Source organism: Carettochelys insculpta, chromosome 8 (assembly GCF_033958435.1).
Source record: "Carettochelys insculpta isolate YL-2023 chromosome 8, ASM3395843v1, whole genome shotgun sequence".
Classification (NCBI taxonomy): Eukaryota; Metazoa; Chordata; order Testudines; family Carettochelyidae; genus Carettochelys; species Carettochelys insculpta.
In genome coordinates, this window is record NC_134144.1 from 40609673 (window position 1) to 40636679 (window position 27007).

Sequence of the window (27007 nt, forward strand, 5' to 3'; positions counted from 1 at the left end):
TTAAAACAAACAAAACTAAGCTTTTTTTGCAGAACACACTGTCAGCCTGTGAAACTCTTGGCCTTTACAACATCCTCTGTTAAAGATTGTAACAGAGTTTTTAAAAAAACCCTAAATTCATTAAGGGGTAGATTAATTAATTTGCTATTAGCCAGAACAGGCAGGGATGGTGTTGCTAGTTTGTTTGGAAGAAGCTGGGATTGGGCAAAAGGAGATGGATCAATGTTGAAACCTGTGTTCTCTGAATTTGTTTTGAAGTGAAAGGCATGATACTAGTAGGCATTTTGAAAGCTGTTTAACGTGGCTCCACCAATATAATGCTATCCTGACTTGAAGCTATACCTCTGTAAGATGACTTGAGCAGCCTCGTTATGCTGACGAGAGAGAGAGAGAGAGAGAGAGAGAGAGCATTCCCATCAATATAGTGAAACCTGCTTATAGCAATTACAGCTTATTGTTGGTGAGTGTGCATATCTTCCCAACATAGCTGCATGATGAGTGTGTATTTATTACATGGATGGGAATGCGCTCCCACCACCATAGTGCTGTACACCTGAACGCTGATCTCAGCTAAACTTTGTCACTTGGAGGGGTGTGCGTATGTCTTTTCCCCACCATCCTTGACTCCTTAAATGACAAAAGTTTTGCTTGTATTACTGTTAATGTAGTCATGGTCTCAGTTCTAAATCTCTGCCGCATAAAATGGCATTATGTTAATTGGGTCGAGTTTTTATGAGGTAGACACACACAAACTTTAGGTTTAATCCCATTGTTAGTGACATCCAGCAGCCAGGATTCCAGACCTTCAGCAGTGAAGGGTGATGGCATTAGCTCACTTGATGGTGAGAAAAGTAATATTAACCCGTCAATGCTTGTTGAATAAATCCCTCCCTGTTCTGTAGTTTTTTAGGGAGTTAAAAGACAATAAGCACAGTTTTTTGATCTGTTCGGAACAAGGATCATCCTAGGCCTCTTTAAAGAAATAAAAACACCCCCAAAGAAGGAGAATTGATTTATTTTGCATGTTAGAATGTTTTATGTGCTCAATTGCACTTTTTAGTGCTGCCTCTTTTTTTATTTTTGTCACTATAGGTTGCACTACCAAAACTGGTGCACTCTAATCGGGCAACATCTGTGGTCCAACAGGATCATGGATGCTCCTGAACCAAAGAGACCAGGAGCCTAAGGGCTGCAGGCCTAGGACTGGAGTCTGGGCCTCCAGGAAGTAAGCAGGTGACCTTGGGAGCCAGTGACAGGGGGCCTCCCCTGGTCCACCAAATTTTCTTATTTGGGATGGGTCAGATCCTGATGCTGCCAGGCCAGGGAGGTCTAACCTGTAGTTTCTTCTTTAAGCTATATAAAAACAGAAACTCCACCTTAAAAGAATCATAACCTACAAGCTGTTTTTGGAGCTTTCATGTAACCCCAAAATAATCATGGCTTGCTGGCCATACTGACCAGCAGATCTTTGCTCACAAAACCTTATGCTCCAATGTATCGTTTAGGCTATAAGGTGCCACAGGAGTTCTTGTTATTCTCGAAGATATGGACTAACACGGCTACCTCTGTCATACTGACCAAAGTTAACAGAGTTCCAGTTAGTTCCATATATTTGTCTGAGTTGTAAACTCTAACAGCATTGATTTAAGCCCTGCAAACCCCTGTACATAAGGAAACTTTTAAACTTAAATATATGAATGGACTAAGGTTCTGAATCTCCATCATGGTTGCTTGATAACAGAAAGCTGTAAGTGCTACTGGTTTGTTTTTATAGAGGATGTGAATAGTTAAATTATCTTGCTTGGATTTTTGGAGTTCAAAGCTCTTTAAGTACTTTCAGAAATGGATTAGTCATGTGAAATCTTGTCACAATTTAGTAGTTACATAGTCTTGTTTTGCAATGCTACTGTGGACCTTGCTGTTTGTTCCAAAGCGTAAGTAGCTTTGGACTTTTGTTTTTGCAGGGAAGGTTTGTGTTTCTGTTCTCAAGCTAAAGCTTTATTCCAGTTTCCTGCATGGCAAGTCATTGCAAGTAATCAACAACATTGACATATCTTTGAGCTTTCATTAAAAGTAAATTTGTTTTCATTTGGAGCATGCAGATACATAAATGTCATCATAGAAACATGTTTTGTTTTGTATTGAATGTAACTCCATCTAACTGTTAAGGGACTCTTGAAGGAAGCAGAGATTATACAGGTAATACATGTTTTAAGTTAACCTGCAGAACTTCATCTTAAGTTGTACATTTTTGGGCACATGTTTCAGGAACATATTTTTCACTGAACATGAAGTTCATACTTTTCCAGCTACTTCCCTCATTTTAGGCTCAACATCTTAAAGTGATGGGAATTGTTTTAATAAGGTAAGCTTCTTAAAGGGTTTCTGTAAATAAAGCATGGCTCTTGCAACAAAAAGAAAAGTCTACGGCATGTGTTTGGAAATTTTTTGAATGCCTTAAAGTATCGTACCACTGAAAGCTTTTTTTTGGTCAAAATTATGTTGCTTCAGGAATTTAAAGCATAATGGTGAGTAATATTTTAATACAATATGATCCTTTCTGAGTATTCAGTTCGGTCCTTCCACTGACCCCTGTAATTTTCACATCTTGTTTTCCAAAAGCGATTGGATTTTTTTTTTTTAAATGAAAGGGGTTTCTGTGTAAGGGGAAACATTCCTTTCAGTACCTACTTCAGCATAGGAATACAGCTGTTTTGGTGGTGATGGTTTCTTTTGTAAATTGAACATTATTTTCCACTAATGTCAAATAAGTGTATTTTCCACCATATTTCACCAATTTCAATGCATACTATGTACAGCTTACATGCAATGTGTAATTTTATGCCACCATTTAGTCACAGCTGAGTTTGGCACAGAAGCTTCAGGCTACATCAATTAATAGCATCATCTTTTTAAAGGAAAAGAGTAGCATGATCCTGGTCAGACACAGCAGATGAAAAAACATATTTCATTCCTACGCTGCATGTTTATTTCCATATTTTGTTTATATTTGAGGAGGATTTATCACAGCTGTGTTAACTGGTAAGGGAATGAGAAATGAAAGATCATGGTAGTGTGATGGCACAATATTGCTGTTAATTACAAAACCAAACAAGTAAACAACACAGACTAACAAATATCATTTGCATATAACAAATTAATACTAATTTGTTTACTTTTATGCCATTTCATTGCCACTTTTTATGACTCTGATAAACATAATAGATTTAAAAAAATCCTTCATATAGAAACAGATGTTTTGAGAAAAATAAAACTTTCCCAAGCCCACCCACATTGTAAATTTTAAGATGTGCATATCCTCATCATCCGAACATTAGTTCCTATGACTTTGTTGTATTTCATGACTTCCATGTTTTCATTATCAAAATGTAATGCAACATAAGGAGCCCCATTCTCTTTATTTAAAATAAAACCAAAAACTGTTCAGACATACAGCTTGCATGATAGAAGTTTGGTTTTATTTTTGTAGGGTTTTTATACTTGCTGTATGAAAAATTACCATATTAAATTGAATGAAGTTCTGTTTTATTGGATTCTTTAGTGTAGACGAGTCATGTATTTCCCTTATGTTTCACCATCACTAACTACATATCAACAGAGAGATATTCAGGCATCTGGTTTATACTGTGTAAGCATGAAAGTAGTATATTAGTCATTTTCACTTTGATATTCTTGTTGGGCCATAGAGAGAGCATTCTATTAAGCATAAGTATTTACTAATAGAATATTTGACACTGATACTGTAAAAATATATTGATGATTGCATTTTTGTTCATATATCCTATTTTTAATTATTTCAGAGCAAAAGCTAAAATCAAAGCTCCTCTTCCTGCATCTGAAACAAAAAACTTTGAAGTTTCTTCATTTGATGGTACAGAACGAACTAATTATACCATGGAACAGAAAGAGAGTATAACCAATAAAGACATAGAATTATCTGTTGTCCTTCCAGGGGATGTGATCAAATCTACTACTGTGAATGGCAGGTATGGCATATGAAATTTTTTTTTGAGAATGACACTTTTTGGACAAACTTGTACAGCACTTGAAACCATACTCAGATGTGTACCTCCTGAAGAAAATAAGTTGCTTTATGTTCTGATACTGATCACTTGTTAGTGGGGGAAAATTAGAATATATACTTATTTCTGTACTCCTTTTTTCCAACTTTCTTAGAGCAAGGAGTGTTAAAAACCAGACTAGCAAGAGTGGAGGTTTCTAAAATGATTTTACAAGTTGTTGGGTGCCTTTTTACTCAACACACAAAGTAAAGGGACTGTAGTTGACCAGATTCATGCTTAATACAGGTTGAACTTCTTTATTTACAGCACACTTTAATCCAGCAACATCCATAATTCGGTATTGATTTTACTCAGATGACCACTTACAGTTGTGGCCAAGTTTTCTGTGGTTCCATGAAGTTTGTTTCCAGACACTAGTTCTGGCTCTGTGTTTTTGTGCTGCTATTTAGCTGTAAGTTACCCCAGATGTCTAAGAGCCCAGTAAGTAGTGTAACTGCTAGTAATACTGCTAGACAATATTGACTTCCTGTGGTCTGAAAAATTCTCTTGTTCAGTGCTGGTCAGGTTCCTGAGGGTGTTTGGACTAGAGAGGTTCAACTTGTATCAATTTAGATCAGTCCTTTAAGGGTGAGTGGCCTCTTGCACATGGGAAGTGATGCCTTCAGGTTTTTCTCATCAATATTAATACTTCTAGATTGCATTGAATCCTAGAAATTTTGCTCTAAATGATGATGGGTGCCTTTAGGATTATGAGGCTTTCAAACTCTCTGAATTTTAAAAGAAATGGGAGCTTTCTTTCCAAGTCTCTGTTATGTTAAGGCTCTAATTGAATGACTCAAAGTCAAGCCAGTCAGAGAAAATAGAGCTGTGAATTCAAGCCAGTAAATTTAAGTGAAGCTTTTCTTTGTGTGTTGTGAGACCTTTCCAATTCAGAAAGCTTTAAAAGCTAACTGCTGGGGTGTAGTCAGAAATCCTGGTGTCTTAAAGTATAGTATCAAATGTGTACACGGTCTCAGTTCAATGTGGCAGATTTTACAATAAACGATGAATCTGTTGCATGATTTGCAGCAGGTTAAATGCCAGCTTGTTGAGTTTAGTCTAATAGATAAAATAAAAGAACCCACATATACTTACCATTTTTTGCCTGCCCATGTGTTGTCCTTGTGGGATTTTTTTTTTTTTTTTTTGGCAAATTATGTAACCCAAACAAGTGACCATCTGTATCTCTCTCATTTCTTAATAGGCAATTTAGCCTTGTGCAGCTTGCTTTCTGTCGTGTCTTCAAACTTTCTCCTTCAGAAGAACAAACAAGCCTTTTACTTAACAGAGTGGTATTGTCCTTCATTGACTAAGATCTAGAGTTGACAAAGTCATGTAGGTCTTTTCTAGGCTCCATATGATCTTAAAGAGAACTTTGATTTGAGGGTAGCATTCCTGAAAAAGATATATCCTCTGAAATCATGTTCTGAGGCTGTGAGAATGCTAAGGCTTTTTCGTAAACAAATTTTGCTTATTCTTGCACCTAACTAAAGTTTGAGTTTAATTTGTCAGTGTTCGAGACCATCGCCCCTCAACTTTATCAGAAAAATGTGGGTGTACATGTGTCATTTAAGAACATATGGTGTACTGATTCTACCAGCAGGCCTGTTATGCCATGAATTTGTGTTTAGTGACAAGTTTCCTGGATCATATGTATGCCTTAAAAAAAAAAAAAAGGGGTGGAGGGGAGGGGCAGGGGATGCTACGGGGGAACCTTTACTTTAAAGTGAGCTACTGTTAATTTTGGCTAGACCTATTAGTAGTACAAAGAGATACTGTGCTGGTGTCACCATTCTGATGTGCAAATACACTTCTAACAATTGTATTTTTCTAGTCTTGGGCCTGTCTTGTGCAGAGATTGTGTCCAGTTGTATGCTGGCATTGTTAGTTTGTGGATACAGAGTAAGATCCATATGGTTCTAAACAATGTGGAAAGGTAATTTTACCAGTTTGTCTGTCTTGCTCCCTGTTTAGATCCAAGAACAGATTTAAAGTTGCTGGGCTAACATCTAGTATAGTATAGAGACTTTAAACTGGACACAGGAAAGAAAGTAGGGAAGTTACGTTTTCTTACAACCAAATGAATATCTTCATTTGTGCACGTGTCAGAATGCCATAGAATGAGGCCTCTCTCATCTGTGTTCTGCTGATGGAGGAGGACAAGGGGGAGCAATTGTCCCAGGGCCCAATGCTTCAAAGTAGAATAGCAGCAGTGACAATGGCTGGAGTTCCAGGCTTCTATGGATTTCTGACTGAGTGCCACACGGCTCTAGGGAGGGACCTCAACATCGTGGTCTGAGAGACACTACGGGCTGACTGCTCTTGGCCCTGCCCCACTGCCCAAGGCCCTGCCTCTTATGAGAGTGTGGAGCAAACCCTGTTTACCACCTCCCCCGTCAAGTTGCCCTAAGGTGCATAGGGGGCTGTTGGCCCCACTGCTGCTGCATATTCAGCAAAGTGCAGTTAGGCTGAGTGCAGCAAGTTACACAGGGTCCCAGAAGAGCTCTGCTGAATCTGTGTTCTTTACATTCCTGGCAGATTTTTTTCAAAGTCACTTTGTGCACTTTTAGTCATTTAGGATTTCTTTCTAGTAATTTATTGCTGTATTCTGTATAATTAGTGAATAACAAGTTTTGCCTGTTTTGCTGTCCTAGTTGTCAAAAACTGATGTGTTTATAATCAATAACAAATTCTGGTTTTTTTGTGTTAAAAACCTTAAGTGTTTTCCTTGAGTGTTGGGAGGAGGAGCATGCAAGAGACTTAAACTGGACAGTTGTATGAAAACCAGACAGACTTATCCCAACCTGGCGGGGGAAACAAAACTATGGCTACTAACAACTAGTGGTTCCACCTTCTGTGATGTTAGTGGGCCATGTAGTTGTTGTTGTGAAAGCCCCAGCTCCTGGAATTCAGCGGTTGTCTGACTGAGAAGCTCAGCTGTTGTTTTCAAATACATTTCAAGCTTTCATGAATTTGGACAAAAGCTCGGAAATGTGATCCAATTATATAGTAGACTTGAAAGCCAGATGAAGAATCCCAAAATATATTTTGAAAAAAATCATGTGAATTTAATCTTTTAACAACTAACATGAGTCCCTTCAGAAGAAAAGTTCAATGGGTAAGTTCAGTACATGTGGTGGTTGAGAGTGTGCTGTGTGAGTACAGCTTGAACCCATCTAGTCCTGGCAACCTTGGTTTCTGACTGGTGCCCAACAAGAGAATTTGCTGGCCTACAAAAGGTTAGTGTTTGTCTAGTGGCATTACTAACACTTGTGCTGCTTAGTGGGTTTGTAGACTTTTAGAGGTAAATTTGAGCTAAATAGCAGCACAGAGAGCCAGGACTAATGGCTTCAAACAAACTTTATGGGACCCCAGGAAACTTGGCCACTGTAATTGGACATCCAGCTAACTAAATTCATGCCAGACCATGGATGTTGCCAGATGAGAGAGTGCCAGACTATAGAAGTTCAAACTGTACTTCATTTGAATTCTCTAAACTTTGTGTAACCTGGTTGCAAACTATTGCTTCACTTCTTTGTATAAGAGCAGTCTTAGTTATACAGAGCAAAAGTTACTTGACATTCAAGCCATTGTAGTTCCTGTACTGTTACAAGAAATGAAAAAGATAGTGTTTGAGTACCCTTCCAAATTTCCAGTAATAATATATGGTCCTGGTTGCTTATGTTTACTAGAGGAATCTTAAACTTTCCAGGCAGGGCTAAAGATGAAGAGATTAGAGTGTGAACAATGAGAAACTCTTTGGACTATCTATAATATAAAATTGTAATAATTTGGGTTGATGAGAGGAACATAAAATTTTTTTGCCATTTTCTTGTAACTGTTTCATATCTAACAGTAGCTTAAGTGAAAGATTTTTGTATCAAAGGTAGAAGAAAATGCTCCTTTAAAACTTACTTCAAATTGTCATTTGGGTTATTTTTTAACAATTATTTACTTACGGACTCTGCTTTTTGACCTGTGTCAGCTGCATCTTTAACTTGGCATCCAGGCACGATTTGCTTTTACTCAGCCATGACACTGGGTATTCTTTAACTACCACAGATGTGTTTACAGCAAGAGGCCTCATTGAAACATTTTTAATTTTCTGGATGGTGACAACTACAGAAAAAAATGCAGTTGAAAACAAATTTTATGAACCTTGTAATCTTGACATTTGATGTTACAACTTGCTTTTAGGGAATGAATACAAGAAGCTAAAAAAAATCAGCTGTCTAGAAATACTTTAATAAAATTATATGAAGAAACAAATGCAGGTATATTACTTTGAGATGGGAGAAAAGGGTAGAGACAGACTGTGTGTGTATGTCCTCTCTTTTTGGGAAATGATGTTAAGGAAAAGCACAACTGGAACAAAAGGAACAATTTCCTGAGAAGCTGTAGCAATTCCTAGGCTTTAGAGCAGGGACATATTTGGCAGAAAGTTGCATCTTTGTCTATGCTCACTAAATTCTACCCAAATCTAGCCTGGTTATGTACCTGTGAAAGTACACTATGCATGCTTGGTAGAGCTAGGTTAGAGACTGAGCATGCTCAGTGTAGAAAGAATATTTGGAAAATTTAGCTGTCAGTCTTCAAAATTGGTCAGTTTTCCTTGAACTCTCTGAGCATGCATCAACCCACGACTAGCAAGCATATTTTTTGCAACTGCTGTGTCTTGTAGTTTATGGTGCCAGACAGTCTCATCCAACTTTTTCCATCCAGGAGCAGAATAAATTTTGTTACATGCAGCGAGGCATGTGTAGATGTGCAATGCCATAGAAACAAATGCTGTCAGCTGGGTGGTACCTGAATTTCTCCTGGGCAGGCGCCCAGGTGCTCAGCTTACAGGGGACACTGGTACCAGACACTAGGAATGAGACTTTTTTTTTCCTGTGCGTGTACTGTCATGGTCCCCTTGCTGGTTGCCCAGTTTTGTACTGGGTTGAAGGAGGAACATCCTAAATTGAAGTGAGGCTAAGAGCTGGGAGTTCAGGAATAGTGTTGGGTGCATTTACTAACTTTAAGATGCTTGATTTTTACAGCCTTACTGTTCTTCTAATATGTTTTTAGTGGGATAGCACATTTGTTTAAGCCTTGGTTAGAAAGGGAGAAAGCAAATGTGGCTGAAAAGTTAATGACACTGAAACACCTAACGTGACAATCTATAAAAGGTTGTGTATGATTCAAATATATCTAATTTAGTGTCAGTAAAGTTCACAGAGCTAACTTCCCTTCTCCTTTCATTTGGGATGGTGAATATACAGAAGTGGGGAAATCAGATGCCTTAAGTTCCTCCTAACAAAGACTTCGTACTGGATTGATTTTAACTTTTTTGGTAATAGTTTTTTCATCATTACAGAGAGCCACTGTTCCCATTAGAACATGGTGGTTTTTAATTCTTGTTTCAGACATTGCAGTAATGGGCTATAGAACAGTCCGGGTTCATATGTTTGCTTTAAAAATCTACTTTTAAAGGTTAAGATGTTTATTATGGTAGTGTAAGTCAGGGAGATATAGCTGGAAGCAAAATCTGTTTTAAGCCACAGTAGCAGCCTAAAAAGGCCTGCAGATAAGAGCAAGAAGGACTTGTGCTGAATATTAGCATCCTTTCTGCATGATTTGTAACTGCCCCACTTATCACTGTGAAGTTTATCAGTGATTCCTTAGGTGGGAGGGAGTTATTGAAGGGAGCGCAAAGATGAAGGCAGCAGTTACTTTTCCTTCCTTCCTACTACTGGGAAAGAAAATGTGTGATGAGGAAGGGGTAAGATCAGTTCTCAGGGCATGTTTCCCTGAGGCTATGTCTATACTACGAAAAGTTCGAATTTCATAAATATGAATTTGAGTATCCTCACCTCCCCACAAATTTGAGTTAGTGGTGCCATGCTAAATTGCCAAAGACCTATCCCACAATTCCCTCAGCCCTGTAGTCTTCTGGGTTTTTTTTGCTGGTGTAGTATGCGGGGGTAAAAATGCCCATCAAATGGTTTGGGAATGTGATGTCATCCTCCCACATTGCATTGCCCTCATTCCCTTCCTGTGGAAAGCAAACAGCCATTTTTTGAGAAGGAAAAGTAGGGAATCCCAAGTGAAAGAAAAACCAAACAGGTTGGCTTTGAAAGGCGATTGAACCATGTGAACTGGCTGCTCAGTTGCTTTACCCTATAGAAAGAACACTTTAGGTATGATTTTTGCCTGATCAGCCAACTAGGCAATGACTCTGCGCCCTGAGATCACCAAGGTGACTCTGCCATCTGAACTGGCCACCCAGCCTGGATGGAAATATTATGGGAGCAGATTAGAGCTTGTGATATCTGCCCCCTCCACACACATTCTATGAGGGAATGTGGTTGAAGGGTCAGTTGACAGGGTCCCTTCAGGGGCTTTCTTTGGCAGGGGGGCCAGCCCTGAATGCCAATGACTATGGGAGCTGGCCAGCCATATTCTATGAGGGCTGTGCTGGGGGAGGTGGTTGAAGGGCCAGTTAAGAGCGACCTTTCAGGGGCATTCTCTGGCAGTGGGGACAGCCCAGAATGTGGTGGCCTGCCCCCCTCCGGTGCTGGATATCACAAGCTGTAATCTGTTACTGTTCAAGGAGCTCGGGGAGGGAGGGATCTGAGCCACTAGCTATCATCTTTGAAAAGTCTTCCCCCTCCCTGCCCGTCAACAGACAGCCCCTGAAATCTTTGCCACTGGGTGGGGGAGACTCCCTCTTCCTGCCCCCTCCCAGTCAACAGCCAGTCTCTGAAATCTGCCTAAGCTGGTCAGAAAGAAAATTAATTTGCATTCCTGGTATCATTCAAATTCATGGGCTTCCTGTTACCTTACTTCCTGTACACCTGGAGAGCATCAGAGATGCAACTGGCCAGAATGGACAACTGTGGTGCATTGTGGGATACATGTGGGACTTCTGGAGGCAAATAAAAACTAGTTTAATGGAAACTGTTTCTTCACTACCATTAATCCAAATGCTTACATTCGAACTTCCCATTAATCCCACTCAGGTTGTTGGAGTAAGAATATCGGCCGTAGTGCCCCCTTAATTCAAAATAATGGTATTTGAACTGTGAACAGTCACAATTTAAAATCAAGCTAAGTGCCTTAGATTTGAATTTATATTGTAGTGTAGACATAGCCTGAGTGTAAATGACCTTGTGAAGCGCTTACAGATGAGTTTCTCACTGCACTCCTCAGGCATGCATGTACTCACAGGGTTCTTTCCTCCATTCTCCCACACAATCTCAGAGCAAGACTGTAGGCTTTTTTCCCTCAGGCAAGTGCTGCCTCCTGCTGCTAAGTAGGCAATGAGACTTTCTCCTAGTAGATGAAAAGGAAAAAATAAAAACAGAGTAGGATTTAGCTCATAACATCCTTGTGCTCACTGGTGGCAAATGGACTATAAAGCATCCCTCAGCTAACGTAACCCTGAATTTTGTTCTTTCAAATAATTCCATCACACTCATTCTGTTATGTCCAGGGCTATGATTCCAGACACAAAGCCCGGGTAAAGGTTGCTCTGGAAATAAGCAGTGCTAGAATCAGCAAGAACTTGTTCCTATTTGGGAATCATAAATTGCGTTCATTTTAAAGTTAAAAATTAAGTCATGGTATAAAAAAAAAAAACAAACTACATTCTTCTGTGAGGGTCTCCGTGGGTGCTCCACTTTAGGTGTGTCCACACCACTGCACCCACAGGCTGAAGTTTTTTGTAGCACTGCCCCTCAACTGGCTGCCTGCACATGCAGAGCACAGGCTCGAGAGGCCTGTGACAGCTACTGCTCATGCGTGGGCAGCCTGTCACTTCAGTTCTTCTCTTCTGGCCATGGGCTCTAGTCCTCTGGTTGCATTTCCCTCTCACTCCTTGAGCCCTGAAAGACAGACACAGAGAGACAGACAGACAATTGAGATGAGAAGATAGCCTTTAAACAGGTGCTGTGAACATCAAACAGACTTTGAAAGCTTAAAAAAGAAACTGACAACGAGAGCTGCTGACAAGGCTGCTTCTTAAACCGCCCTAGCTGTTTCTCGCTCCATTTTAAAGCACAGCCAGCCACTTGCTCGTGCCTGGTTTCCTGCATTTTAAAGAGTGCTCAGCCTCTGGTGTCTCAGTCCCTTTGTCAGATGGCCACTCTCGCGGTGTCTGGTGCTTGGGACACCTGCACAGAACCAAGGGTTGTCCTCAATGCAGGAGCCTTTCAAACCCATCACAGAGGCAGAGAGCAGCAGCTCTGTGTTTTGGCTCCTGCAGAGCAAAAGGGCACCCTCCTCAGGGGGTTGGGAGCACTGACAGGGCTCTCTGGCACTGGCAAGCCCTACAAAGAGGGGAAATCCTGCAGAGGCAAGAAGAGGCCGTAGGCCTGGTTGGACTGTGTATTTGGGAGAGCACAAGGGATCACCTCAAACACCGCTGCCACCCTCCCTGCAGTTAAGGAGGCAGCCCAGATGTCCTTGCTGAAGAGACAAGAGAAGGAGAGGTCCAAACCCTCCTTAGCTAAAGCAGTGGGGCTCTTTGGCAAGCTCAGCAGACTTAGCCCACATAGGCCTGTGCAAGGAGAAGCACTGAGAAGCTGGTAACAGAGAAGCACCAAAACTCTGTCAGCCACTACAGCTGCTTCTCTCCCCTCGATGTTGCAGGGGGCTCTGGTACTGGTACTGATGCCCCACTCCTCCCATTCCTGCCTTACACTTCCTCCATGGAGGAGCTGTTGTTTACCTTTTATTCCAAGCACTCTGAGACCTTTCTATAGCCTGAGGCTCTCCTATTGTGACACCCTGGCAGCTAGTTTTTCTTGTTCCTCAGATTCAGAGGACTATGTGCCTCCTCAGAAAAGCACAAGGAGGCATCCTAACCTGCCACAGCCATGACATTGGCAACACCACTGGGCGCCCCCTCCTGTAGCACCCAGCTGGCTCTATTGGGACCCATGGGTGGCATTCAGACAACAGCCTTGGCCACAGCCCATGCCACAACCTTTCCTAGTGTGGAGGGGTGGACCCCACACCAGCAAGCAGTTGTCTACCAAGTGAAAGTTATCTGAGATTGAAGAATGTGCCTCACATTCAAGGGGGGAGGACTGCTTGCCCTCTGCCCTACTTCCACACCTGTCCTCTCTGTCTTTGACTGCTTCAGTGGTACAGCTTGCCACCTCAGATGACGATTCCAAGTCCTTTCAGCACCTGTTTAGGAGAGTCACACACAGGCTCAAAATACGCCTTCTGACATCAGGGCACTCCAAGCACAAATTGCTTCCCTTTGGCTTATGTACAGCACTGAGCGCCTTTTCCAAGGTGCTGGTGGTGGTCACTGCATTCCTGAGAACAAAGGGGGTAACTGTCTTTCCCTATCTAGACAACTGCCTCATAAGGAACCAATCCCTGGCACAGAACGAGCAAGCAGGGTTGTTTACTAGGACTCTTTTTTTCCAGCCTCAGCCTATGCATGAACCTCCAAAGTGCACCCTTACACTGATCCCAAGACTTGAATTCATAGGGCCACTCCTCGACTGCCAGACTGCTACAGCCTCTCTTCCACCACACAGGCTGAAGACGATACAAGACCTTGTCACTGGTTTGCAACTTTCACTGACCTTACCTGCCAGGCAATGCCTATGCCTCATAGGTCACTCGGCAGCAGCAATATTGTGGTGCACACACGTTTATGAATGAGACCCATGCAAGCATGGTTCAGAGCAGTATTCAGGACCCACCTACGCCCGCTGAACAAGTCACTGCGTGTCCCAGCCAAGGTCAGGAGCTACCTAACCCAGTGGATGCAACTTGGCAATGAGTGCATAGGAGTTCCTTTCCAGAGACCCCCTCCTATACTCACAGTCAGGTTGGATACCTCCCTCTTGGGACAGGGTGCTTATCTCGGGGGCCAATTAGCCCAGGGTACATGGTCCACAAATGAGCAACTGCAACACATCAGTCTCTTGGAGTTGAGAGCAGTTTGGTACACATGCGTGGAAATCTCCACCCAGAGCTCTAACACTGCAGTATGCCTACTAACAGAAAATGACAGCCATGCATTATATGAACAGGGTAGGGCAGGGTCAAAACAGCTGTGCCAGGGAACAATACTACTCTGGCAGTGGTGTATCTCCCATCAGATCCACATTGTTGCGGCTCAGATCCCAGGCAAGAACAGCGTACTGGCAGACAATATCAGTCTCACTTTCTCAACAGACCATGAGTGGGAAATCAACAAGTTCTCCATCTACCTGGCTGTCCGCAAGGGGAGGTTTCCCAATGATAGGCCTGTTTGCCACAGCTGGCAACATTCTCTGCCCCTGTTTTATTCCAGACATGGAATAGGCTGCAACTCTCTAGGGGATGCATTCAACATCACATGGAATGCACCTTTAATGTAGCCATTCCCACCAACACCCCTCATTCAGAGGGTAATAGCTAAGATGAGGCAGGATGGAGCTAAGGTTGTCGTCCTAGCACCCAGATGTCCCTGATGAACTTGGTTCCTGATCTGTTGCTTTTCTCCAAGCGTTGTCCTCACTGCTTCCCTTCAGCTGCAATGCTACTCGCTCAACAGAACAGTACAGTTCACCACCCAGCCATTAACTGTCTCCACCTGCATGCGTGGTACCTTGTTGGCTGATGGACCTAGAGCTCCTATGCCCACCACGTGTTCACATGATCCTGGAAAACTGCAGAAGGCCGACAATGAGAGACTTATTCTCGAAAGTGGCAGCATTTTATACCGTGGTGCCAATTACAATCATGCGACCCTGTGCAATCGGGTTCCACAAACACTCACTCACTTGACCCATCTGCAACAAATGAACCTACCACTAAGCAACATGAGGGTCCACATAGCTACCATATTGGCATTCCACCTGCCGATTCACGACTGTTCAGTCTTTACTCGCCCTTCAGTCAAGTGATTCCTGAGGGGCCTTCAAAACCTGATTTACCCCAATTAAGGACCCAATACTGGCATGTGACCTTTTAATTTAGTTCTTGCATTCTCTCATGGGGAAATCCTTCCAACCATTGGCTGCCTGCTCCCTGCTACATCTCTCCATGAAGGTAGCTTTCCTTGTGGGGTATGAGAAATCAGCCCTGTCCGTGTCAGAGCCTCCCTACGCAATCTTTTACAAAGACAAAGTGGTACTGCATACACACCCTAAGTTCTTCCCAAAAGTGCTCACTTAGTTCCATTGTAATGAAACAGTCTACCTACTGGTATTTTCCCCAAACCCCACGCCTGGACATTCAGCAAACACTGGTCTTTTACCAGCGAAGAACAAAAGATTTCTGTAAGACAACTTGACTGTTCATCTCCGTGGCCGACATATCTGGTGGGATACCCATTTCCAAACAGAGACTCCCTTAGTGGGTTTCCAGCTGTATAAGACTTCCATAGGCTAACGCCAATAAACAGCCTCCTGCTACTCTTCGGGCACATTCCACACCGGCAATGGCTGCATCTACTGCCTTTGTCCAGGGTGTATCCACAGAAAACATATGCAGAGCAGCAATGTGGGCCTCTGCATATACTTTTACATGTCACTGTGCCATACAAGCCTACTCTGACTCTCAAACCAAGTTTGGCCATTCCATACTATTATCAGCCGACACACAAAATCCAACCCACCTCCAAACCTCGGAACTGCTCTGTAGTCACCTAAGGTGGTACGCCCATGGGGATCCTTGAAGAAGGAGGAGAGGTTACTCACCCTGTGCAGTAACTTGAGTTCCTCTGGGTGGTTGTCCGCGTGGGTGCTCCACAACTCCCCCACCTCTCGTCTGCTTTGGATTCCTACCTAAGCATCTGGGTCAGAGAGGAACAGAGAGGATAGGCTGCCCATGCATGAGCAGTAGCTGTCAAAGGTGTCTCGAGCCTGTGCTCCGCACATGCGGGCAGACAGCTGAGGGGCACTGCTACAAAAACCTTAAGTCTGTGGGTGCAGTGGTGCTGACACACCTAAGGTGGAGCACCCACGGGGACAAGCGTCTCGAAGAACTCCAGTTACTGCACAGGGTGAGTAACTACTTTAGTCTCTGCTAAGCAAAGACAAGTCTGTGTGCATTCTGTGTCTGCGAAGATGAATTGGTTACCTGCTCTTCTTCAAAATAACTTCATTCACAGAATTGTTCCCAAACCAAAATTCTAGACAACAGTACCTCAAAATCTGCTCAGTTCGCTGTGGGAGCTGTACGTAGATTTTTAACATCAATCAAACATTGTGCATTTACTTTGATATGCACCTAGAAATTTAAATTGTATTCCAATGCTATCAAATTAATCCCTTCACCACAAGATTGCGTATGTAGCAAGCTGGTGTTGAGGAAACAGACCACAGCTTTTGCACTTTATGCACTAGTTAAAGTTGCAGTCAACTCGAAAGTTAGGAAATGCCAGAATTAAGTTTTGACTGTGAAACATTACTTCAGTCCTCTCGTGTATCTGGGTTGATGAAAACGCACCTCCCCCTGCCACCAGGCAGCCTTAATTTTGTATTTACTGGGTTCTGAGTGTTTGTCTCTGCAACCTTAATGTTCTTTTAGCATAATTGTTGTTTAACTTTTATATATAGTATCTGTGCAATATGTCAAAGTCCTCTGGTGCAGCTTTGTTGCTCTCTATTTATGAAGTCTGTTCCTGTTTGAGAATGTATTGGAAAGTGAAGAGCGCTGTTTGGTTTATATTGCCCTTGTATTTGTAACCATAATACAATGTGTGTTTTTAAAGTTTCCAGTTCAAAGTTCTTGGGGGAAAAATGCGATGTTTGTGTTCTTTACACCATTGAATGTTTGTATATAAATGGGCCATTTCAAGAAGGAATAAATAGTTAGTTGAAATAGTTTTGATGTGTGCCAAGATCAGGCTGGCTTTGGGAAAAATTCGAAGTATGAATAGATGCAAACAGACTTTGAAAGTGTTCTTTACTGGAGTTACAGTAATTCTTATATTGCTGTAGAAAGTAATTTAAGTTCAAATATCTAGTTATCCTGCTTCCACAAGTCTGGAACTTTTACCCACTCATAAGAGTGGTGTGATGCCTTTTTCTTTCTCTAGCTCTCTTTTCAAAGTTATTTGACTGCTATACCATACATTCAACATATATGCCTAAATTTGCAAAATCTCTAGCAATTTTGGTTGCATGACTTGGGGCATCTTAAAAGACAGCTTTTCAGAGGGCTTAGCACTTCAAGAAATTGGGCTGATTTCAAATATATCAAATTGAGCCCCAGAATTTAGGCATTTTGGGGGCGGGGAAAAGGATTTGAAGTATGACCATATATCAGCTGTCCATGATTGGCCATAGTACAATTATCACCACTGCTATAACTCCAGATGGATTGCAAATCAGAAGGCAAAAGTACCTCGCACCTTTATAAATGCACTCTTATGCACCCCCTCTACAGATTGCCTCTTCCAGCAGCATAGTGGCTCTGAACCTATATATGCATATTAATGGTGTCTCCTCTTTAAATATTTATAACATCTAAGAACACAATTACTGAATGATTGTGCAGACCACTGTTTAGTCACAGGACAGCAAGAACAATTTTTGGTAATGTTCAGAAATGGCCTATGTCAGGGTTTCCCATGCTTGATATAGTTGGGACCTGATTTTTTTAGTACCTTTTTTTTGCAGCCCCAAAATATAAACACATGTAAAAATGAAAAACAAATAATTTTTCAGTGTTTATTAATTATTCACAATAATAATAGTACATAGCGATAATCTGTATACTTTCTAAGGACCGGTATTTTTTCCCCCAAGGACTGGTACTGGGCCGTGGACCACACTTTGGGAAGCGCTGGCCTATGTTTTGATTGTATGGGGACAGAAGGTATAATGACCACTCTCACTTTTTGTCTTTTTTGACAGCAAACCCATGATGGACTTGCTGATTTTTCTCTGTGCACAGTATCACTTAAATCCATCAAGCTATACCATAGACCTCATTTCAGCAAAGAAGAGCCAGATTAAATTCAAACCCAACACACCCATTGGAATGCTTGAAGTAGACAAGGTGATTTTAAAGCCAAAACATATGGATAAGAAAAAGCCAACTCCTATAATGCCAGAGGTAAGAATTAAGCCAGTGTCAGTGTTACTGGAAGAAAGAGAGATGAAGCACTCTACATCTTCTTCTGATTGCAGTCTACTAAGGAAGAGTGTTTTCATCTAAATGTTCTAAAAGTGATTTATGTTATATGCAGTTTCTCAATAGAACGTATTTTTCAGTGTGTGGCCTTGTGGCATCTCATTATACCATAATATAGGTGTTAGAGCTCTAGCCTATAACTTGGGGGGGTTAGATAATTTTGGAATTTTGGGAATCTAATTGTTCTTTTGGAATGTAAGTATTTTATCCAGTAATCTGAAGTATAATGTTACAATTCTCCTTCATGACAGCATCCTTTGATAAACTCTAAATATATTCTGTGGACAGCAGAAGTGTATGGAGTAAACCCTCGAAATGCACTATTCTGAGGTGAACTTAACTCTCATTAATGCTAGTTGAGCACACTTCAGCATCCCATTTCCCACCCCAGCCTCTAGTTCAGCCCACCCAGCCCCACACGGCCCTGGTTCAGCCCATCTCCCCACCCCCACTTACTACCCACGCACGGCTCTGGCTCAACCTCCCCCAACCCCCTCACGGCCCAGCTCAACACCTGTGAACAGCTTCAGCTCACCACACCTCGTGCATGGCTCCAGCTCAAATCCCCCTGCCTGCGTTCAGACCCCCTGCATGTGTGGCTCTGGCTCAGCTCCACCCCACCTCCCCTCCTGTACCCCTAAGCCACCCCAGGCTTAACTGTCCTCAACTTCCCCCCAAAACCCCAGGACTTACCTTTCAAAAGGAACTCCAGGTGCTCCCGCTGCTTCCTCAGCTGCAGAACACATGCTCTGCTGGGGAAAAAGCCACCACTGACTTACGTGAAATTCCAGTTATGTGAGGGCACATGGGAATGTAACCTTCACGTAAATCGAGGCGCTACTGTATTCACATAGCATCCCTTTCAGAAACTTAATTGTTTATCAGTTATCTTCCCTCTTTCTTTTGAGAACTCTTCTGCTCATATGTGTAAATAAAGGACATACCTCATATGCTTGAAGACAGAAGCTTTTTTAAGAAGACAGAAAATAATCCCTGTTGGGAGCTGCTCACACTATCAGTTTTAAGAAGAGCAGAAAAAGTACACAGTCATTTTTACCTCATTCCTTTTCATCTGTTATAACTCAAGCTAAGTGAATTGTAACTTTTATAATATAGAAGCAGGCTCTGCCAAGAGAAAAGGATTTTCCATTAGCCTATTGTACCATCTCCCAAAATGTCAGTAGCAACATCAGCAAGCATTTTTCCATGAGCTGCATCTTAGGTCACGATAGCTATTTTGGTCAACCAGGTCTGAGCCAAAACTGATACTCCATCAGTTGAAGTTGGTTATTTTTCTTTCTTGCTGAGAGAGTAAATCTGTTCACATCTTTCCTGCAGTTTTTTTTCTACTGTTGATGAAACTTTAACAATGGTAAAACAGCCTTTGGGAGGGGAAGGGAAAAAGTTTATATGGTTGATGCAACATCCTGCTTGTGTAACAGTTTGAATTTCTCTGTATCCTTGAATTATTATTTAACAATTTTTGTATTTTCTTTTTCAGCCAACAGTAAGAGTAGTAGTAAACTACAAGAGAACACAGAAGACTGTAGTGAGAGTGAGTCCACATGAACCTCTTCAAGAGTTCATACCACTTATCTCTAGAAAATGTGAATTTGATCCTTTGCACACTGTATTACTGAAGAACTACCAATCTCAGGAGCCCCTTGATACAACAAAATCTCTTAATGACCTTGGACTAAGGGAATTATACGCAATGGATGTCAGTAAAGGTAAGATACTTGTTTGTAGTTCAACAGCAAAATGATTTATGCAAGAAATGTTCCCTTTTTTAAAAAAAAGTGTATATGATTTTGTGTTTTAGAGAAATGAATTTTCTTCTAGCTACTGTGTGCTGTTGTTTCTTCAATCTGCTATAGAACCAAAACCACTGTAGGCCACATAAGACCTATTTTTAGAGACTCTGGCAGAGAACTCTAAGAAATTGCCCAGTAGAGACAGCGATTGTTTTTGAGCAAGCATGATGAAATGACTAAGCATAAGTGTGTACAAGGTATTACTTTTAAAATCCTGTCAGTTTTCATTTCATTCAAGCCCCAAAGAAAATTCAGCGTGTTGTTTCACACTGTTCTGGTCATGCTCCCTCTGCTGGATGCTCATCAGGTTGTAGATCCATCTCTCCTAAGCTTCCTTGGTATAAAAAGTCTGTGGTCCTATCTTTTGCTTTGGTCTGTTTGGGTTTGTCTATGCTACAATAAAAGCTCCTGGTACTGCATCTCATAGATCCTGCATCAGTAAATTGGAATGTGGAGTTTTGGTCTCAGGCTGAAGCCTTGGCTTTCAGATCCTTCATATTTTGTGGGTTTCAGAGCCTGGACTCTTGCAAAACCCAAACATCTGCACTTCAGTTTTCAGCCCTGCAGACTACGAGCCTCAGTTGGTTCCCTTGGGCTGGCAATGCCATGGGATCTTTATGGCAGTTTTAACTAGACCCTCAGCACACCTCCAAGGCATAGTTTTCTTTTGCTTCCCCTTTCCAGAAATGAGCCCTCCAGCAGCATAAATATACCCTCTTGATTCTACAAGAAGCCCTGTGGCACCTTATAAACTAACAGATATTTTGGAGCGTAGGCTTTCATGGGCAAAGACCCGCTTCATCAGATGAATGAGTGGGAGTTCCAGAGGAGGGTCTGAAGCTATAAGCTTGTGAACAGGTGGGAGTCTCAATCAAGAGCAGGGCCAGGGTTGACAGGGTCAGTTCATTCACAGAAGATGTGGCCAATATCAGCAGCTAATGTGGAGTTGTGAACACCAAGAGAGCAGAAACTGCTTTTGTAATTGTCCAGCCTCTCCTAGTCTCCGTTCAATCCTTGGTGGTTTGATGTCAAATTTACAAATGAATTGCAGCTCTGCAGTTTTGCTTTGGATTCTGGTTTTGAAGCTTTTTTTTGTTGCAGGATGGCTACATTAGCTGCTGATAATGGCCACATCCTCAGCAACTGAACTGACCTTGTCAACTCTGGCCCTCCTCTTGACTGGGACTCCCTCCTTTTCATTAAACCTATAAATTCAGACCCCTCTCTGGAGCCCCCATTCGTGCATGTGACGAAGCGGGTCTTTGCCATGAAAGCTCACGCTCCAAAATATCTGTTAGTCTACAAGGTGCCACAGGACTTCTTGTTATTTTTGAAGATACAGACTGTCGGCTACACCTCTTGATACTTCATCTGCATGGGAGCTATGGGCTTCCTGCTCACTCAGGGAGGCTTTGCTAATTTTTCCCTATCACAATTATTTTTTACTTTTAACATAAGAAATACACAGATTGAGACAAGCTAACATGCTTGCAGTCGCTTCCCTACCTCACAATTTTCTTTGGGTAGGATGACCATATCTCCCTGTCCCAAATACGGGACAGGGAGATATGGGGAAGGAGGGGTGGCTCCTCCAGCTCCACCAAGCCCCGGGGAGCTGGGAAGGAGGCAGCAGCTGCCGGCACTCTTGGAGCCCCGGGGAAGTGGCAGGGATGTGGCAGCCGCTCATGCTCTCTGCAGCTTCCCTGAGGCTCAGGGAAATGACCTATGTGCTCTCTGGCCAGCAGCTGCGCCCACACAGCTGCTGGTGGAAAAGGTCAGCAGTGGGAGGGCCCAAATATGGAACAATTAGTCCCTTTTAAAAAAAAATAAGTAGGGACTGTCCCACCAAATATGGGGATGGATGGTCATCATATAAAGTGTCCAGGATACGTCCTCTTCCTGCTTCCCCTGCCCTCTTGCACATGATGTCTCTCAATCATAGTCTCATTCTACCCTGTCTCTCACTGGCTTTTTCTCTTGCTCAGCTAGTCCCAGATTTTTGGCAAAACCCCCCTTGCCATGAAAGCATGTCCTCCTTTTCCTGTCTTCTGCCCAAAGCTGCTTCTCTATTGCTCTGTATTTCTTTATATGTCTCCAGCAACACCTGGTTCCTTTTTTCCACTGCTTGGGAATTTCTGCTCTCCAAACCCCAATCTTCCACAGAGAAGTTGGAGCAAAGTGACTTCCCCCAGCCTTCAGCTATCCTTTTCTGTCCAGGTCTGTTGACTAATTATTATAGTGACCATCTCTTTAAAAGATCAGACTTGTAAGTATCATTCTCTTGTGTTCTTAGAATTTTCTGTCCAATATAGATGTGAAAAGATAACAAAAGAAAACCAGTTCTGTATTCCAAATGGAGTTTGCAGTCTCAGGTGGACAAACTTAGAGCTGCCCAATATCAAATAGAATAAAGTTGTACATAGGCAGTCCTAATTGTCAGTTTGTGCTAAATGAGAAAGGGCAAAAGCATCAGGGAAGTAATTATTCATTTATAATCTTGCAGGGTTCAATGACTAAATACCTAGGAGTGTATTAATCTAATGAGATGTATGAATGTATATGGCACTTATTGGTGTAGGATGTGAGTACTTCACCAGGGTATAGATTGGCTTACTTTGTTAATGGGCTTGTGAGGCAATAAGTATTATCTCCACTTTGACTGTGAAATTGAGACAAGGCAGGAAAGTGACTTGCCTTTGCTCTCACATCTGCTAGCTCTCGGTCCTGTGACTTTCCCACGTCTACCTTTTTATAAATGACTCCTTAAGTTTTTTTAGCTCTCTGCCATCAAGACTGAGAAATTTCATGCAAACTGTTCTGTCAGCATTAGCTCTTGTGATTTGAGCTAAATCTCCCTGGACCAGTTCTACATACTTTTTCTATAGTCATTATTCCTGACTTTGACATAATGTGAGATTTCCCCTGTGCCATATGTCTCATAACTTGATATCTTTTATTTCAAAGACATTTATCTCAATTTGCTCCCCAAATAAACTGCAGTCAGCCATATCTGAAAAAACTGCTTTTATTTGGAGTTTGTTGAGAAACTTAAATCAGAATGATATTTCCATCAGGAGAAAGCAAAATAAAGTATTTTATTTTGGGAGTGTTTAAGCCAATTCATAATAGTTACATTTTTGAACTAACCCACAATGTTTAGTTTTGAATCAGATCAGCAAAAATTTAAAAGTGCATCTCTCTGCATCTCCCTGTGCTTCCAGCCCGCATTCTCCCACAGCTCCCTGGAGGACTGCATCTCCCATAAGAAATTTCCTTCTGAGTAACATTGTATGACATGGGGGAGAGAATCCAACAAAGGGACCTCCAAAAATGACAATACCTGCTCGGCCAGTGGTGTCCAATAGTAATTCAAGGATTGCCACACTTGTGGTTATCGTCCTTTTATATTTGCCACAGCCCTGTCTCCCTGCTCTAACAATGCCCTCTCCCTCCCCCAGAGACAGGCACCCCCAGCCACCCCTCCCCCCCAAACTGAATGTGGTGACTCACGAGAGCTGCCTCCGCAGGAGCCATGCGTGCTGTGCTGGGGCCTGAGTGATGGCTGCAGGAGCTATTGCCGCTGCCTTTGCTGCCACCCACTTGTCCCACCATTTAAAGGCTCCAAGTGCCCAGAATCACCAAACCATGGTGTCCCATTCACCACCCGTGGTGAGTGGCAAATATATTGGACACTTTGGTGCTAGACTATGGGCTATGGAGAAGTGTAGGTTAATCTGGAAGTAAGTCAAAACAAAATGATTTGGGTTGGTATAAAACCTCCAAAATGTTACATTTTAAATCTGGAAATGTTTGTTTCCTTTCAGTCAAAAATTTAATTAAATATTTTATGTACAAAGTGAAATTCCACACAGAATTTCATGGTATGGAAAGTTCAGAAATGTACATTTTTTAAACAATGTTGAAATGTCAACATTTCCCTTGGGACAGAAATCCAATATTTTGCTCAGTTATACTTTTACTATGGTCAGATTTGTAAGCACAAGTTTCTTTTGTAGGACAGAAATATAATTAAAAGGACCTTTTTAATCTGCAGATTAAATGTTGCTATCTTTTTTTCTTCCCTTGGATAACAAAAACACTTGGAGATAAGAAATCGCAAAGATCCCTCTCCAAATGTAGAGTTTATATTATGTATTGTATGCCTCCTGACAGCATATTTTAATACCGCTAAAGACATTGGGTCCCTTCAGAAATAAATTTTTTAAATTCTCTTCCTTCCTTTCCTCTTCCACCCCCAAATTTGAGTCACAAGGTGCACAACTAACAGACTCAATTTGGAAATCATGGTTTGCAGTGGTGACTCCATTTTATCAAGAAAACTATAGATTGATGGAAACAACCCATTTTTCTCTGATTTAATACTTTGGGTGAGGAAAAAAAGAAAATGTAGGGTTTTTTCCCCTCACTCTCTGGCTAGATCGACACTAGCCATGGAAGATCAAATGCTTAAGTTCGATCTTCTGGGTTGCTGTTTCATTCTGGGAATAATGTCAAACCCAAAACTCTTTGCGAGCCACAAGGATTAAGAAATGTTGACGGGAGGAGCACTTCTGTCAACATTCTGCAGTGAAGACAGGGAACGATGACAATGGCTGCAAATTGATTTTAGGTGCGCGGCTCTGTAAGTGTAGTTGAGCCTTTCCAACTTCAGACAGGTCAAATGACTGCATTAACGTTTTGTTTTGAGCTTAAACTCCCACTTAAACTCCTCCACTCCAACTTTCTATTTAACAGAAAATTTCATTGTACTCAAAAACAAATCACATAAATTACTTCATAACTTCCTATTTAATGCCTATTCCTTGGTCAAGGGTGAACAGCTGCTTCACTAAAGTTTTGTTCTGGGGCTATAAAGGTAACTAAAGGTAATTTAAAATCAGCTTCCTTTCAGCAGTTTCCTTAAGCCAACACCCATGGTGAACTTGTCTCCAAAAAGAATTCCTTTCTCTTCCCAATTTAAAAACAATGCAGCAGGAGGGTGGCTGGATTTTTTTAGATTATGATTTGCTACTGATGTGAAATGTGCTAGTTTTAGTATGGTATGCTCTAGAGCTCAGTCTGCACATGTACGGGTGGTGGTGTATCTGGTCTTTGATATGAAAATTTTATGAATTTCACTGTCATGCTAGCTCAAATTCTGAGGTGTGATTAATATTAAGTAATACTATGATATATGTTCTTCTACTTAGCGAAGATTGTACTTATGACATGGACCTACCATCTTTTTCTGTTTTTGAAAACTCATGCAAGGGGTTTCCTGTGTAATTTACAGCTTTTTCTCAATCCAAAGTGAAGTTCTGTGTGTGGACAATAGTATCATTAAAACTAATTTAGGGTTTTTCTTTCTCCAGTTGCTTCAGCCACTGACTTCAATTTATCTTCTATTCCTGGTAAGTTTTACTGAGTATGATAGTGAAATAGGAGCATGTATATAAACTGTAGCTGATCCGAGTTGTCACTCAATGATATTTCCGTTTATCAACTGCAAGGTAAAGAAGTACCTTCACATCCTATAAGGTGTGAGATTTTCATAAAGTATTATTACAAATGTTGATATACTACCCATCATACAACATGTCAATATATTTTAATTCAGGGTAGCTCTTTGATCGATGTGAAATAATAATTTTAGGAGCCACTTGAAAACTAAATGAAACATTTTTTCTAAAAGATTTGATTCTGGCACCCTGATGTTGAGTACTGGTTTACAATGTTCGTCCTATTGAATTATGCAGTACTGCTTCGCTGAATCTGATGGTAAATAAACATAATGGTAGTGTGTTTGTATGCAAACTCTACCCAGAACTAAGGGTATGTCTACGCATGAAAGCTAATCCATCACCAGGAAGTATGGCTGAAGTTCCCCACCAACACTTGTCCCCTAAAGAACAGAACACCTAAGTAACCCGCTTTGAGTTTCTCCTTACAGAAAATGAACAGTGTAACTTCCAAGAGTTGTAAGTTACCATGCAGCAATTTCTAATCATGCCTTTTTAATTTATTTCTAAATTAAAAGGTATCACAGGGCAAACATGAAAAACAATAAAAGAACCTACTTGCATTCTGATAACCTTACTAGTAATCAACTTTGCCTCTGATGTTGGAGTCTCATTACTGAATAGTCCTTCAAAATTCACAGAGCAGGGGCTTTCTCTTGCAGTTACCAATGCAGAACAACTTTGCTCAGAACTAGCCCCATCATGAGTCTGGGACCCACTGTTCCATCCTGTCTCTATCTTTGAAGCCACCATGATTGGGTAATCAGCCAGACTCCTCAGGGTGAAGAGTCTTGCATAACTCTGACAAGGTTCATGTGTGTACATTTTCCCCTAGAATTTTCCTGGAGAATCCCCTTAATTGTGAAAGTTTAAGCAATAGGCTAAGACAAGATTAACTTACAAGCATTATATGCATAGCAGGTTTTTTCTTCAGGAATGTGGATCTTGGCAGTGTACATGGAAGTCTAAAATTTTAATTGACTGCTACTAAAATCTGCTGTAGCATGATTGGTGGTATTTAGTGTAATGCTATTATGGAGTCCTCTTCACATACCTTGACAAGTAAAATTCATGCTAATTTGTGGTTGCCGGAGGTGAAAAGCATGGTGGTGTCAGGCAGCTTGTTCAAATTGTAATTGCAAAAGCCTACTCCTACAGAATCTTTTTTTTTTTTTTTGCTCTACTGCCCAGTTTGTGACCAGACTGCTGGAAGGATATAATGAACAATCATAAATGATTTATGCAATAAATATCTAGCATTACTGTTTTCCATTTTAGACTCCTGTCAAATTTCTCAAAACCTAGGTACTTTGAAGGAGAAAGACAAAAGATTTTTCAGTTTTTTTCAGCGAAGTAAGAAGAAACGAGAACAAGTAAGTTGTCCTTTTCGAAGCAAAATGTGTCTAAATGTATTCCTAGAGCAATCAGATTTTCTGGTTCATAGCTATCGGAATGT

General features: G+C 41.5%; 1 protein-coding gene across 3 annotated transcripts in view; it reads left to right on the forward strand.

Moving 5' to 3' along the window:
* The window catches only part of COBLL1 (cordon-bleu WH2 repeat protein like 1), a 115597-nt gene that overhangs the window by 55826 nt on the left and 32764 nt on the right, over positions 1 to 27007 (forward strand). For 2 of the 3 annotated variants that reach the window (XM_075001608.1, XM_075001610.1), the window contains exons 2-6: positions 3822 to 4007; positions 17939 to 18140; positions 19720 to 19948; positions 25405 to 25443; positions 26830 to 26924. In XM_075001608.1, coding sequence (XP_074857709.1) covers positions 3916 to 4007; positions 17939 to 18140; positions 19720 to 19948; positions 25405 to 25443; positions 26830 to 26924 — 657 coding nt within the window. In that variant the 5' untranslated portion in view covers positions 3822 to 3915. The remainder of the gene's footprint in view (positions 1 to 3821; positions 4008 to 17938; positions 18141 to 19719; positions 19949 to 25404; positions 25444 to 26829; positions 26925 to 27007) is intronic. The other variant, XM_075001609.1, reaches the window with a different exon arrangement.